Consider the following 16,576-nt stretch of genomic DNA (forward strand, 5'->3'; position numbering starts at 1 on the left):
AGTTTGGAAACTGTCTACCTGATCGGTCTTGATAATTCTGTCTGTATACTCTGAAGTTTGGGGTGCTGACCTTTTTCCCCTTAACTAGGTAAACAATACATATTTGACTGATTAAAGTAAGCTTGTTAACCCATTTTGAGTTGCTTTCCTTTAACAAAGCAGATCCAAGAACCTGTGTTGGCAGACACCCTGTGGACCCTGGGGTGCTTGCTGATACAGCCACTCATTCATGCAATAAGAAATGAGTTTCCTCTTCTTCAAGGGGACCCCATAATCTTCCCCATCCTGATAGGCTGCTCTAAAATGGCTTAGTATGCAACCCAGGGGAGTTTTTGATGTACTGGATGAACCTCCCTGTTCTAGGAGGAGAAGACAGACAAACAGTATAGTCTTATAAACAAATATATCTTCCCAGTGGAAATCAGAAAAGCTTCCTTGGAGGTGCTCGTCTGATAGCCACTCAAATACCTGCTTTGCAGAATAAAAACGGGGAGGCTTTAAGCAAATGAGGTCAAGACAAAACTTTATGAACATAGGACACATACAGACAAACAATAATCCTTACCTGCTTGTTCACCTCTCGCAGATTCTGAACAGGAAGGAAATTAGCTCAAGCGAGTGTAGAACACATAAAGGACATACAAACACTAACCAGAGTGCTGACGGGCAAGAGGCCTTGATGTCTCAAGCTTTGCCCGGGGAGGAGGAGATGCCCCTGGCACTCAATGGCTATGTCTAGCCCTCCCCCATCCCACAAACAGAACAGAATTTTACTCACCCCCAAACTGGAGGTCCTGGATCCATGAGAGGCTGAATGAGGAGCAACGCGAAGTCGCAGGCAGATGCGATCTTTCCCTCCTCTAGATCTGGGGCCCTGGAACATCCTCAGGGGCTAGCCCCTCTGGGATCGTGGTGAGCAAACGCCTACCTCCCCAGGCCGAGAGCTCTTATTCGGGGATCTTTGTGGTGCCACGGAACACCACTAGGGCTAGATCTCGCTAGGGCCTCCAATTATGTGAGGCATAAACGAGTGAGACAGAAGATCCCCGAGAATAAATTTGAAATTGGATTTTATTAATGCAGGACTGCCGGGGTCACATACCCAGATCAGACAGTGAGTTGGCATGGGCAATGTGCCAGTTTTCAAAGAGATTACAATAGTCAGGTTACATAAGCTGAAAACACAATCAGTGATTGGTCAGTGTATATTTGAATTTTCCTGCGCCCACGAAGTTTTTCCCTAGGCTGAGGGGCAGGGAACCCAGAATGGGTGGAGATGGGGGACACCTGGTAGGGGGTGGGAGGGAGCACAGGGGGCAGGGAAGGATGAAGCAGGGATTTTATCCTAGCCTGAAACTCCTGTCCAGGGATCAATTAGGTGAGGGAAGGTGGAGTTGTGCTGAGATGCTTGCTCACAGATGAATTAGGGGAGAGAAGGTGGCGTTGTGCTCAACAGTTCTTGGAAGGAGCCTGGGCTGTAACAGCTCCCACCACACTGGTTCAGAAAGCCGCACCACTGGAATGTTGGAAAGCAGGAGATTACTGCCCCCAACCCCATCAACTCATGAACCACCTTCTAAGGCACACAGGGGTGATTATCTGTGGTAGGGGAGGGAGCGTTCCTACTAAAGAGATCCTGGAATTACCAGTTCCATATATATCATTGAAGGGTGTCAAGGTCTTTGAGGTCCTTGAGTCTGTGAGATCTCCATTCCTACTTTGTACCACCCTCAAATTTTCTAAGCACATTTTTAGTCACCATTTAAAATGATGAATGAAAAATGGGCCCTAGAGGGAGCCCTGGGACACTGCAGGTTGGGGTCATTGTCTCTGGTGCAGTGTATTACCGTCCATCCCCCACTCCCATCTTGGTCTTTTTTTTTTTTTGAAGAGGGAAGGCAGTGAAATTGGGGTTAAGTGACTTACCCAAGGTCACACAGCTAGTACGTATCAAGTGTCTCAGGGCAGATGTGAACTGAGTTCTTCCTGACTCTAGGGTCAGCGCTCTATTCCCTGCCACACCTAGCTGTCCCACGCCACTCCCATCTTGTGCTGAAATGAAAGCCCTTCTATGGCCAGGGGGTTTCTCTCCTCTACCTCTCTGGTGATTACATCTACCCTATCACCAAGGAGGATGAGGACAGTATTCTTAGTGAACCCATGTTGGCTTCAAGGGATCGCTGATGCTTACCTCTGAGGGCTGCTGTACAGGACAATGTGAGCTCAAGGCACTTTCTGTCCCTCCAAGGCTGAAGTGCTGAGGGTCACAGTCCAGTTGCTAGCTTACAAGGACGCCTCCCAGGAGCTGACAGGACTGGTTTGGCCCCCTCTGTTGGTTCACACTCCCCGTGCACGGGGAGATCATGCTTGAATCACGCTCTTTCAGGTATATGAAGAGCCAGCTTCTTTTCCTGCTCCCCTCCCTCCGCCATGTTGGAATAAACTACAAGTTAATTCTCTCCCATCTCTGGTCTCTTCATTCCCTCCTGAGAACACAGCCTAAGGATGGCCCTTAGGTTAGTAAAGTTAGCAGCTGCTTACAGTTGCAGCTGCAAAGACCTACCTTCTTCTCTTCTTTGAAATCAGGACGTCTGCCAGTCCCTAATTCTGGGGCATCTTCCCACTCTCGAGGATTCTTTAGAGGCCGCCAAAAGCCATTCAGTACCGAAATCTTCAAGTGCTTTCAGGGACCTAGAGCATAATTCATCTGGAACAAAACTCAAACTAATTTCGAAGAAGGAGGTGATCTCTTTAATAATTTATATATTTATGGATACGAAAAAAATACTTTACCCTGATGAGGTTGCTGTGAAATTTTATCACGGAAATGATAAATACATGGATCATGGACAGTATATCATTTATTTTAATGCAGTGAAAACACTTTACAGCCTTTGAAAAAGCAACATATTGAAAACCTGTGCTGTAGGCTGACTGTGCAATAAATAACGCCTTCTTCTTTTTTAGAACTCAATAGTTGCTAATCGGGAGCCACTCCAGTGGTGAGGGAGGCGACGGAATTAATAGTTTTGGTTAAAAACTCCCAGATCTCTAAAATTTCATGTTAAAAAATATATTATGGGGCTGTGACATGGGCGACTGAAGATGCAAGTCTCCAGTGAAGGCAGTGAACCGATACTCTCTCCTCAGACATCTCTTGTGTATGTCATCCTGCAGCTTTTTGGCCTGTGGGGGTGGGATGGAAAGAAAACAAATGTCAGTTGGCCAGGAAACATTTGTCAAGTACCAGCTGAGGGCCAGATCCTGCCCTAAGTGTGTAGGGCACAAAAGACAGGTCCTGCTCTCAAGGAGCTCCCATTCTGGTGGGGGAGACGACCCAGGTGCACACAGGATAAGCTGGAGATGATCAGCAGAGAGAAGAAGGCTTGAGGAGGGCTCCCTGGAAATGCTAGGTTTTATTTGGACTTAAAGGAAGCCAGGGAGGTCAGTGGTCATAGTGATCCAAGCATGGAGGAGGGGCAGCCAGAGAGAATGCCCAGAGCCGAGAGATGGACACAGCCAGGGTCAGGGTAACTGGATGGAAGGACATGTGGTTGGGAGCAAGATGAGAGAAGACTGGAAAGGTAGCAGGGGGCTGGGTTATGGAGGGCCTTGAATGTCAAACAGATGTAAGGCCTGCCCCTCATGGTGATAGCGGCCAGTGGAGTTTGCTGAGTAAGGGGATGACATGCTCAGACTTGAGAGCTGAGTGGAGGATGGATGGAGTGGGGAGAGCCCTGGGGTAGGGAGACCCCAGCAGCTACTGCCACCGTGTGGGTGTGAGGGGATGGGGGTCTGCACCAGAGTGGGTGAGGAGGGGGCAGGGAAAAGAAGACGGTGCCAAGGTGAAGCCAACGGGCCTTGGGAACAGTGTGGAGAGTGAGAGATAGGCAGGAGTCGAGGACAGAGAGAGGGAAGTTAGAAGCTGGTGAGGGTCTGGGAGGAGAGATGAGCAGTTTTGCATGTGCTAAGTTGTCTATGAAATGTCCAGTTCTGGGCATTTAATAGGCAGGTGGAGACCAACAGAGAGATTTGAGAAGTGTCAGCATAAAGATGGCAACTGGATCCATGGGAGCTGATGAGCTCCTGGAGAAGGAAAAGAAGAGAGCCTGGGCCAGAACCCCAGGACCCAGGAGGGGAAGAGAGGGCTTGATGGGTGTCCAGAAGCAGGCAGCTTGAGAAAAGGCCATTCAAACAGTAACTCTGGGGCAGAGAGGTGATGCGGTGTGACCCTCCTGGGCCAGTCACTTCACCCTGTTTGCCTCAGTTTCCTCATCTGCAAAACGAGCTAGAGAAGGAAATGGCAAGCCCCTCCAGCGTCTTTTCCAAGAAAACCCTATGTGGGGTCACAGAGAGTCAGAAATGACTTAACAATAAGGACTGATTTCAGGAAAGAAGTTCAGCTAAATGATGATGAGAGCATTCATATGCCACACAGCCAAAGACAGACAACTGCAGCGTCTGAGCCCATGAGTCCTCCATTAATGAAGGCTGTGCCCATACGGCGTGAAACCCACAAGTCAGCCTGCAGCTGTCACTCCATAGGGAACGACTGCCCAGTGTTTGCTGGGAGTGTCTGGAAGGTCCGAGCAGGAGGTGGAGGTCATTCTATGATCAAAGAAGGACTGGGGCTCTTGTGAAATACTGCTGTCCCTTCCCCCTCATGACCTTTGCCCCTCTACAGCACTCTGCAGTTCCCCACCTCTGGCTTCAGGGACAGCCCCTCTCCCATCTCGCTTAAATGGACCCCTTTGCTCTCACCTCCCCTGGGAAGGCTCCCCATAGCCCTGGCTGCGCCATTCCCCACTCTCGTCTAATGACTTACTTGAATATTTCTTTTGCTGCCCACCTCCTGCGTTGGCCTCCCCTCCTTCTCTGCTGCCCCCCGGTCTCCTGGAGACTACTAGGTGGTCGAGGACGAGCCTCTCCAACTAGACAAGTCTAGAACTGAGCCCTCCATCTTCCACTAAGGCCAGTTCCCTTCCCTGACTCTGCTGTTTTCATTCTTTGGTCACCCAAGGGCCCAGCCCTCATCACTGGACACCGCCTCACCCTTCAGTCAGGTACTGATGGCTATTCCTCCAAGTTCCCCTTCCCCTTCATGCCCACTGCCATTGCCACTGCTCTAGCTCAGGCCTTATCCCCTAAGAACCAGCATCTTGACACCTCTCTTTGTACCCCTGTGACATGTCCCCATTAACCTGACATCCATGTCCATATACTGGTATTTTCACCAGGCAGAACCCATGCGTCAGCCCTCCAAGGGTATTTCACTGACCACTCTACCAGGCCCTCCACGACCTGCCTGCCCATTCTTTCTATGGAAAGCAGCTGACATGGAGGAGGTCTCCATCATGCTCCTCCCCCCTTCTGCTATGCCAGGACCTCAAAGAATGGCCTCTCTCTTGGTAAGCTGAGTCCCTTCCCTCTGCATGGCTCAGTAAAGACTGGCCTATGTATACTCTTCTGATTTCTGTTTGGCTTATTTGTTATTTACTAGGTGTGTTCATTGTGGAAATGGCATCTGGTACAAAGAGACTCGAGGCTCAGACGCTAGCTTGGGGCCCTCCTTCCCCATTAAGAGATAGTGATGGGGGCAGAGCTCAAACCTAGAGTTCCGTCCCCTAGACAAGAATATTTAAGGAGCAGATGGACAGAACTGTAGCCTTTTCCTGAGGAGAGGATCCAACCTCCTTCTGTCAGGAGTAAAAAGTCTCCCTTGGGAAGGAAGGATGGTGGAGACCATGCTGCTTACATGGCACCTCCAATCTAGAAAGACTTCCTGCCGCCACCACCTCAGGTGTCAGCGCAGGGTCTCATTAGGGTTTGGGGAACCCTGGAGAGGAAGAAGGCTCGGCAGTGTGGGCCAAGGCACAGAGCACGAGGCTGCTCCCGTCAGGGCCAAAGGATACGCACCATCTCAAAGTTGTGGGCCGCTTTCTGGATCTCCTCCTGAGGCGTCCCTCTGGCCTTTCTCCTTCTCTCACGTAAGGCCTCCATGTGATGCTTTATACGTTCTTCTATCTCCCTGTCTTTGGAGGCTCTGACAAGACACAAGGTTAAGGCCACCTTTGGCTGTGCCCATCCTCTTGGGAAACATCCTGATGGATGGGCAGCACCAGTGTCTGTGTAATGAAGGTGGGTGAGCTAATGAACTGGGGTCCCTGGGTGCACATGGTCCGCCTCCTTGGACAGGGGTTACAGGACCAAGGTAGGGCATAGACACTGACCACTGACTCTCAAATCCTGCACCTGAAGGCAGGCTTCCTCAATGTATGGCCACGGGGCATGTGGTGCTAAGGATGGACAGGGAAAGGGCTGGCACAGCCTGACACTGGCAGTAGTCCCAGAGATCTACCCTGCTCCTGCCTTCACATCCAGCCCTGGGCCCAGCTCCTTGTCTGTCCATGTGGACGGACTACCTGTGCCATGCCCTTGTAGACCAGACAAACCCGGGGTGGTGTTATGTACAAAGGATGGTGCTCAGGGCAGACACTGTAAGGCTCAAGTCTGGCCCTATGAGCCATGTTCTCTCTTTGGCCGCCTTGGTCCAGACATCTCCCTGGGCAGGGGAAGAGTCATTCAGGCAGTGTCCAGCTCTGGTGGGTCAGGTTTTGCTTTGTGCTTCTAATCAGCAAGAAAGAGTCTTCCTTGTACTTCTCAGGCAGTTGGGTGACTATGGAAAGTGGCCTCCCGTAGAAAAGCCTCCCTGCCCTGCCAGGGAAGGCCAGGCTCCCTTTCTTGGGATAGAAAGGAGGCCTTTGGGGTAACAGTAACTGCTGTGGATATCTCCCTCAAATGCTACCCAGCACATTCCTAGCGCTCTCCAAGCTGCTGGTGACTGCTCTTTGGGTCCACTCTAGAGCCTGGGTCTTGGAGGAGGCTGTGTCATGGTGTGTGTGTGTGTGTGTGTGTGTGTGTGTGTGTGTGTGTGTGTGAGAGAGAGAGAGAGAGAGAGAGAGAGAGAGAGAGAGAGAGAGATTGAGAGAGACTCAAGAACATTTAGTGAGCATCACCTGTGGGGTGCCCTGTGCTAAGTGCTGGGGGAGGCAGCAGGCTTGGGTGAAGCCCTCCCAGGCATGGCTCTGAACACAGTAGGTGCTTAATTTGTGCTGAACTGCATGGAGACCAGGTGAGAAAACTGGTTTCTACCTACAAATACCCAAACATCAACTGTGCCCCCAAACTGCTGCTTCCTTTGACATTTCCATCCTGAGAGGCTAGAGCTGGAGCCGCCTGGACACTGGACCCTGGACAAGTGACTGACCTGAGCTCATCCTGCTCCTGTGTCCGTTTCAGCTGGATCGGTTTCTTTTTTTCGAGGGAACTGAAGTCATCGTTCTTGTCCACTGGGTCGGCTGCAAAAGGTGCTTTTTCTAATACCTGCAAAATTCAGCAATCAGCAGCTCTGCAATGGCGTGAATAAGCCTTCACTGACACAGGATGATGTGGCCTGGAGACTGACCTTGCTCTATAGTGGTCTAGAGGGCAGAGCCACCTTCCTAAAAGAGATGATGGCCAGCTTTTAACTATACAAACATTGTCCTAGACTTGCTGGTTATTTCCAACGCTTCATTTTTACAAAGCCTGTCCTCACAAGCAATAATATTTTTACCTCTAGACAGGTGAAAGGAAGCTCAGGGTGGTTTCTTTTAGCACGAATCTCCCTAGGCCTCAGTTTTCTTATCTGAAAGGCTGGATTTGATGGGCTCTAAGGCCTTTTGTTTGAGCTTAGTGGTGGAGTAGATAGAGCACCCAACTTTGAATCAGAAAGACAAGTTCAAATGTGGTCCCAGACACTTCCTAGTTGTGTGACCCTGGACAAATCACTTAGCCCTGCTTGCCTCAATTTCCTTAAATGGAGTTTATGATAAAATGGGGTTGTTGTGAGAATCATAGAGATGATGACTGTAATGTGCTCACTTAGCACAGTGCTGGCACATAGCAAGCATTATATAAAGGTTAGCTATGATTATCATGGTTAAGCCTAGAATTCCTATGACACTATGAAATCTAAGATGGTCTGTGTAATATTCAGAGCTAAGTCTAAAGGGAGAATTCTTGCCATTTAATAACTCCAAAAAAAAATTAAAAAACCCCAACTGGTTGTAAAACAAATATTTTCTTTTTTTTCTACATTTAATTTAATTTTTAACAATATTTGATTTTCACTATTGGTTAGAGAAATGCAAATCAAAAGAACTTTGAGGTACCACATCACACCTATCAGATTGGTTAACATGACAAAACTGGAAAATGATAAATGCTGGAAATGTGGGAAAGTTGGAACACTAATGCATTGTTGGTGGAGTTGGGAACTGATCCAACTATTCTGGAGAGCAATTTTGAATTATGCCCAAAGGGTGTAAAGCCAAGCACAAGCAGCTTTCCAGAGGACTGCTGCTGTAAACAGCTTCAAGATTCTAATTACATAGTATAGTGAACTCTCTATTTATTCAGCAGTAAATTAAGGCAAGACATTCACAGAAATCAAAATTCAACATTCACAATGTTATAACATAACAACTTATCACTAAAATGGCCACATAGTTTTCACCAAAGTTTTTAAACAAACTACAATCATTTCATTTAGTAAGTCCTTAATTCAATCATCCTTAAGGAGGCTTGTCTCCTCAATGGACACAAAGTAGAAAGGTTAAAGTTCTCCACCCCTAGGTCACAGTAAATCATAATCTTCTCCGTCAGCATCAGGTACCCAAGAAGAGATCTTTTCATCATGACTTGAGGCTGGCTCTCAGCTTCCATAGTTCCTCTTCCACGGTCCCAGCTCCTGCCCAAATCTACACACCTGTCACCTGGGTTCAAAGGCAGTCAGCTCTCAGCATCTTGTCCAACTCCTCATCCAGTTCTTCATCCGGTTTCTTGTCCATATTGAAGCTCACAGTGTCTGGTCCACTTCAAGTCCTTCACAGTTTTGTTTCTGGGAAGACAAAGCTTGACAGAGCCACAATAACATTCATACACATTGCCGGCACCATCATGAATTCACTATCTGCCTGTGGAATCAACTCAGACCCACCAACAAGGTCTGAGAACTCAACACAAATCATCAGTATAGAAATCAACACAGACCCACAAACAAGGTCCAGGAGGTCAGCACGAATCATCAGTAAAGGCCCAGTACCTCCGACACCCTCCTCCAGGATGTCTGTGAACAGACAACCAGAAAATCCTCTTTCAGGGCTTCCAGGAAGGTCCCAGGGCTTCTGTACAAAGTATCACAAACAAACATCGACACAGAGCAGACAGACAGAGTGCCGGGACACCACAAGTTTTCTCCTTCTTGACCCTGCCACCACAAGAGTCCTCTTCTCAGTTCTGCTCTCTCCAGCCTGGGCCTCTCCTTATATATGGCCATTAGCTCTTCCCCTTCCTGTTGCAACAGGAGCTCACAAGTTCTAGGATTCACAAGTTGTGGATCTTAATACTTGATACAATCATGAACTGAAGAAACGAGGTGCTAAATAAGTAAATAGCTGAAACAAGGCCTTAACTATTTCTTTGATCGCCTGACGAAGGGCTATAAAACTGTGCATACTCTTTGACCCAGCAAAAGAAGAGGACCATGGTATTAAAGGGGCCGTCCCTTGTCTCACTTCTTTTTTTTATTTATTTACTTTTACTTTAAAATATTCAGTTCTACAATCCCTTGAGTTTCAAACTTTCTCCCCCTCTTTCTCCTCCCCCATGGCGGCGTGCAATCAAATACAGGATCTTCAAAAACCTTCACATTAAACATTAGTCAGGTTGTAAAGAAGGGTTACAACCAGTGGAGTGAACAATGAGAAAGAAGAAATGAAAAAACACAAAAGTGAGAGAGCAGGTAGCTTACTTCCATCTGCACGCAGACTCTGCAGCTCTTTCTCTGGATGAGGACAGCCCTTTCCATCACGAATCCTTTGGAGCTGTCTTATAACCTTGCCTTGCTGAGAGGAGCCCAGTCTAGCAAAGGTATTGACTCACTTATTACAGAGGCCTATTCACTAAATGGGGGTTCCTTCCCCCTAAGTGAGTACTTGACAAGGCCTTAGCCTTAAAGGACCAGGGTCTCCCATTACATCCTGGATCGTCTCCAGTCGTCCTGATGAATATCTGGCCACTGGACCCCGATGGCTCCGGAGGAGGTGAGGCTGGTGACCTTGCACAGCCTCCCTCACTCTGATCAAAGTCAACTGCAAGTCACATCATCATTTCCCTGATGCCACGGGCCTCTTTGAGAACGAAGGGCAGACACAACAGCCGCCACTTCTAGGGCTGTAAACCAAGGAGATCATACAAATGGGAAAAGACCCACATGTACAAAGATATTGATGGCAGCTCTGTGGGTGGCCAAGAACTGGAAATGGAGGAGATGCCCATCAGCTGGGGAACGGCGGACAAGTCGCGGTGTACGATTGTGACGGAGTATCATTGTGCTACAGGAAACGACGAGCAGCTGGACCAGAAACACCTGGAAAGATCTAAGTCTTGAACTAATGCTGAGTGAGGGGGACAGAGCCAGGAGAACCCGGTGCTCTGTACAAGCAACACTGCGATGCCTGACTCTGACAGACTAATCTCTTTTAACAATGAAAGGGTCTAAAGCAACTCCAAGAGACTCACGATGGAAAATGGCATCCACATTCAGAGAAAGAGCTCTGGAGTCTGAATGGGGATGGAAGCAGACTCTGCTCTCCTTTTCTTGTTTTGTTTTGTTTCTTCCTTCTCATGGCTCCTCCCATTCGTTCTAATTATTCTTTACATCATGACTGATGTGAAAATGTTTAATATGAACGCATAAATAGACTCGGGGAGGGGACAGAAGAGGGATGGGGAAAAATTTGAAACTCAGTCTTATGGAAGTGAATGTTGAATACTAAAAATAAATTAACTATTTAAAAAAACATTTAATCCCCTCCCATAACATGAAAAAACAATTAACATTCTTTTTTTTTGTTGTTTTCATTTTTGGGATAAACAAACATTAAATTAATATGCCCTTTGCTACAACGTATTGTGTATCTAATCTATTCCGCTGATCCACCACTCCATTTCTTAGCCAGAACCAGAGAGTTTCAATGATTGCTGCTCTGTTACATAGCTTGAAATCTGGTGCTGGTAGGTCACCTTCCTTTACGTATATGTTTTTTTCTCATTGATCTCCTTGATATTTTGGACCTTTTGTTTTTCCAAATGAATTTTGTTATTTTTTTCCTAGCTTTATAAAATAATTTTTTGGTAGTTTGATTGGCATAGCACTGACTAAGTAGAACTGTAATTTCATTATATTGGCTTTGCTTATCTACAAGAAACGAATGTTTTTCCAATTCTTTAGATCTGACTTTATTTGTGTGAAAATTGTTTTGTGATTGTGTTTATATAGTTCCTGGCTTTGTCTTGACAGGTAGATTCCCAAGTATTTAATACTGTCTACAGTTATTTTAAATGGAATTTCTCTTTCTATCTTTCTGCTGGATTTTGTTGGCAATATATAGAAATGCTGATGATTTATATGGGCTTGCAACTCTGCTAAAGTTGTTCATTATTTCAACTAGTTTTTTAGTGGATTCTCTAAGTACAGCATCATTTTATCTGCAAAGAGTGATAGCTTTGTTTCCTCATTGTGGATTCTAATTCCTTCAGTTTCTTTTTCTTCTCATTACTACGGCTAGCAAGAAATAAGAACGTTAAAATTAAACATTTATGAGCTTTTGCAGTTGAACACTTGTATCTGCTGTTGTTGAAAGCAGCTAAGAATGACAAATCCGATGTCTCTGAATGACGGCCCAACGCCAGCTTGGGACTCTATGAGAAGGGCACCAGAGCCTGAGGGATTTGTTGCTGCTGCTGTTGCTTTTTAACATACAGCTTTAAACATGTTTAGAAATATAGCCACAAACCCAAAAGGCAGCAAATGCAGGAACCACCAGGCTGCTGTGCACTTTCATTTTTGCCATAGAGATGATGGAATTTCATCACATGATGGACCTACAAGCCTTTTCATGCCAGGGGCCTGAAGCCCCCCCAGCTTGCTGGCATGCTCTCTACCTTCTGGGCTGGGCTGGGGTTTGAGCTAAAATGGAACCCAGTAGGAAAATGATCAGCGTAGTTTGGCTGTTGAAGCGCTTTCTTCAACTCTAGTGCAATAACATGATCCTGCCATTTCAGTGCATAACTGCCCAGTGGTGACCCCACAAAAATCCTGGACTATTCGCAGGGAAATCCCTGGAGAGAGAGAGACCAGACAACTCCTCTTAGTTAGAAAAGGAAGCATTAGCCAGTGTTTCAGACTGGTTGCCTGCCTCCCCTGTCTGGGACAAACACATTTCTATGCTGCTCTGAACATATAACAAACTTAGGAAAATCATGAGGAAAAGTCCATGGGAGATCATGGGCTCTACAATAAGAATATACTCAAGGTAGGAAGTCCATTTTCTCTGATTAATTGGCCCAATGCCCATTAAAATTCAGCTGTGGCTTTCTGAGGCTTTGTCAGTCAAGCAACATGAACAGGAAGTTCCCTTGCATAAAGTGGGGTCTCAGGGGAGTCAGGGGAAGCCAGGAGGAGGAGGAGAAGAGGAGGAAGAGCCTTCCAGGCGTGGGTGATAGCCAGAGAGAATGCCCAGAGCTCAGAGATGGAGGCGCTCGTTCATGGGGCAGCCAGGAGGTGGGAGAGGCTGCATGGAAGAAACTAAGGTGTAAGAAGCCCGGAAGGGAGGAGGGGCCAGGCCATGACGGGCTCTGAAAGCCCAACAGGGCACTTTGGATTTGCTCCTGGAGGTGATGGGGAGCCCTTGGAGTTTACAGTGTGCGTGTGCGCACGTGTGCATGTGTGTGTGCGGGTGTGCATGTGTGCATGTGCATGCTTGTGTGCGTGCGTGTGTGTGCATGAGCACGTGCAGCATGGTCACACCTTCATGCTTGGGAGTACCGCTTGGGCAGCTGAGTGGAGAACAGTGGCATGGAGATGTGAGGCAGGGAGGGCAGTCAGAAGGTGAACCCCAGGGTCTGGACAGCTGCACAGCCAGCTCCTGGGTGCTTGGTCTGCATCACTGCTTCCCTCTCCTTCACCTGGTCTTTCCTTGAGAGGGGAGAATCAATCCCATTGGTGCCTGAGACACCCTCCTGCAGGTTCCACAAGTCTGGCCCAATCTTTCTGGGGCGCTCCCTTCATGCCCCTGGCAGCCAGGGCTAGAGCCATGCAAACAGTCTTGGAGCCCCATTACTCTTTATGGAATTTGACTCAGTGATACTGATGGGTCCCTCCCCTCCTTACGCTTCCCGGGGGAAGATCCAGCTCCACCTGAAGGACATTCTACTCTCAGGGTCAATGTCATCTCAGCCCTCACCACCATCCACTTCCCCCCCAGACTCTTCTTTTAGACTTGCCTGTTTCTGTTCATAGAATCACAGGCTTTAAGATCTGCCAGGGACCTCAGCGGCCACATGATCCACGTCATCAAAGAAAGGTCCCCCAGTGTCACATGAGCCACAAACCATCAGCCAGCTTCTGCAGGGAGTCCTTCCAGGACCTACAGGGGCAGCCTTGGGGACAGCCCTCACTGGGAGCAAGGCTCTCCCAACAGAGACTCGTTGGCTTCTGCTCAGTTTCCATCCGTTGGTTGTGGTTTTTGAGCCTAACAACATTTCTAATCCTCCCTGCACACGAAGGCAGATGTTATGTCCCCCTGAATTTTCTCTTCTCCAGAACAAACACACAAGACCTTCCCAGTCCTGGTCACCCTCCTCTGGATGCTGTCAGGCTCCTCAATGTGCTTCTCAGACCTGGAGCCCAGAGCTGAACACAGCACTCCAGACAGTGTCGCCTCCTCATACAATGTCCTTAGACACGGCGCCTACTCCAGAGGAGGCCACGAGGACCGACCATCACTTCCACTTGCACAGGAGGTCTGCCTCTCTGAAGGCAGCCCAGGATTGCTGCTGTCTCCTCCTGAGCTTAGAGTCAGTTCTTTTTCTGAATGACAGCAGGGTCTCTGTGCCTCCCTCACCTTATTTCAAAATTGATTTTTTTTGTACCCAAGCACAAGATTTTACATTTATCCCTAATAAATGTCATTTTCCTAGACTCAACCAGCTTCTCTAGCCTGTCAAGACCCTTTCAGATGCTCATGGTCGTCTCATGTGCTAGTGGTCTCCCCCTCCCAGCTTTGAATCATCTATCCCTGGATCCAGGACATTGGTGAGTGTCATTAAGCAGAACCCCAGTCAAGCACAGGTGTCAGCCCTGCAGGTCTCCTGCTATACACAACTACTCTGAGTTTGACCACAACAGCTGTACGATCGCCTAGTCCACATCTCCTTCACAAAAACAGTGAGAGAAATTTACTGAAAGCTTAGCTAATGTCCAGGTAGGCTCTATTGAGAGCATTCCCCTTATTGCCTAGCTTAGTCATGTGATCAAAAGCAGAACTGTGGCTAGTCTGGCCTGACCTGTTCTTGACCAAGGCGCCATGTCAGTTTGTTGTCACCAGCCTCCTTGCTGGCCTAGAGTCTGCAGAACGTTTTCTTACATTTTGTGAAAATGGGGGCACGTGTCTTCCTGCCACATCCCCGTGTAACTGCTGATGCATCTGTGACCACACCTGCCAGCTCTTTCAGGACCCAACAATGCGGTCAGGTGACTCCCGTGCAGAAAGGCCCTCTCTTACCTTCTCCCTGTGGGTCCTCCTCATTCTCTGGCTTCTAATGTCCAGGCCATTGTCCCAGAAAGAGAGGAGAGGACCAAAGCAAGAACTGAACAGCAGCGTCTTCTCTGCCATCATGCTTCCTTGCGCCCGTCTTTGATCCTGCTTTCCCTCCCAATATAGCCAACAACAAAATCCAACCCTACCATTTTGCTGCCCACAACAAGCTTTCCTTGCTGGCTTCTGCTCATGCTGGACGTGTGTACTCCCGATACTGTTTTTACAGGGCCCTGCCATGCTCTGAGCCTTCTTCTGAACATTTCTTCTTAAAATCTAGGCTGATTGTTGAGTTCTTGGTGGATCCACATCTGTGCCTTCAGAAAAATCTCATTTTTTTCCTCACTGGAATGATCCTTTGGTGTCTTAAAAATTTACCTTGGAACATCTCCCACCCCTTAGGCCAACTTTCCTTGAAGCATTTTAGTACATGGGATTCCTTCTATTTCCCCTCAGAAAAGTGACTGGGTTTTCTCCTTGACATGGAGGTTCTGGGAAGAGCCAGGTGGGGGAGAGGCCACAGAGGCGAAGGTCCTTCCCCATGAGAAGAGCAGAGGGCTGAGCTTCTGGGGTCTTGTAGAGGCGAGGCCAGGAGAGGCAGACAGAAGCAGACTGAGCAGATACCCAGGCCCTCAGAGGGTGCGTTGGGTGCCGGAGACCAGAGACTGGCCAGGGCAGACTTCTCATGGTGGGACTGCTCCCTCTCTTCAGCCAAACAGAGACATCCGAGCTCCTTCCTGCCCCAGCAGCTCCTCTACTCTTGGCAATCTTTGGGCCCTCGTGGACTGACCCATCCAACTTCTGTTTGATGTTTTGCTTAAACAGGTCAACTCGTTCATGTTCAGTCATGTCTTACTCTTCATGAACCCACTTGGAGTTTTTTGGCAGAGATGCTGGAGGGGTTGGCTATTTTCTTCTCCAGCCATTTTACAGATGAGGAAACTGAGGCACAGTACAGTGACATGCCTGGGGTCACTCTGCTGGGAAGTGCCTGAGGTTGGATTTGAACTTAGGAAGCTTCATCTTCCAGGGCTCTACGTACCGCAGTGCCCCCTAGCTGCCCCTGGGCTTACTTACCATCTGGTATTTGTCATGGTCTTCTGTAAAACCAAAATTTAGTGAGAGGAAGCTAGGCTGGAAATATTAAGCCAGCAGGAGGAGCTATGCATTACCCTGGCTAGAGTTCTCCATCTGGATGGCCCATAGGCCTCACAAACTCATTATGTTGAAAGCTCCCCAGTTTTGGCAGAGCCTGTATCAAGTCTAAGCCTGTTCTGTCCAGAGACAAAGGTGTCCTAGAGGCGTTTAACTTCTAGGGGCTAGAGGAAGGGAAATGTTTTTCCCTCTGTTTTCTTCTATTTCTGAAGTAAATATCCCTTTGTAAACTCTAACTAATGTTCAATTGTTAAACAGAACTAAGCACTAGTTGCTGGGGCGAACAGGAGGGGGGCTGACCCAGAATAGTCATTTGAACTGAAAAGAAAGACCCTGGACCTCAGTGGTACCCCTAGTGCCACCTCACTAGGTCCCCAAAGGGGAGATGGAACTGACTTGGCTTGGGCTGAGATGGCCAGAGAACTCATGGACAACCGGACATCTCCTGCTCCCCACACCTTGGGCATAAGTGAGTTAGGGAAGAAAAGCTGGTCATAGCGGGACATAGTTGCTTGGTTTGGGGAAATAGATGTCAAAGGGTTCAGGAGGATGCTTTGACCTGTAATTCCACAGAGGATTTGAGGGTTAGGGCCCAACTCCAGCAGAGTGGATGAGGAGGAAAAATGGGAGTTGTCTAAAAAGATTGATGTGGATTCATAAGGAACACCCTCGGGTCTAATCCTTCTCTGAACACTTTGAAATCTGTTTCCCCAAACTGC

The 16,576-nt window shown here is 48.1% G+C and overlaps 1 protein-coding gene across 1 annotated transcript in view; it reads right to left on the reverse strand.

Moving 5' to 3' along the window:
• Positions 1-2,470: 2,470 nt before the first annotated feature.
• Positions 2,471-16,576, reverse strand: part of LRRC27 (leucine rich repeat containing 27) — a 37,593-nt gene continuing 23,487 nt past the window's right edge. The window contains exons 6-8 of the mRNA XM_069101648.1: positions 7,268-7,383; positions 5,917-6,043; positions 2,471-3,186 (exon numbers count right to left, since the gene is read on the reverse strand). Of these exons, the coding sequence (XP_068957749.1) occupies positions 3,052-3,186; positions 5,917-6,043; positions 7,268-7,383 (378 nt within the window). The 3' untranslated portion in view covers positions 2,471-3,051. The remainder of the gene's footprint in view (positions 3,187-5,916; positions 6,044-7,267; positions 7,384-16,576) is intronic.

Source organism: Petaurus breviceps, unplaced genomic scaffold (assembly GCF_028583685.1).
Source record: "Petaurus breviceps papuanus isolate PSGF00001 unplaced genomic scaffold, PetGlider_PUasm1.0 490, whole genome shotgun sequence".
Classification (NCBI taxonomy): Eukaryota; Metazoa; Chordata; class Mammalia; order Diprotodontia; family Petauridae; genus Petaurus; species Petaurus breviceps.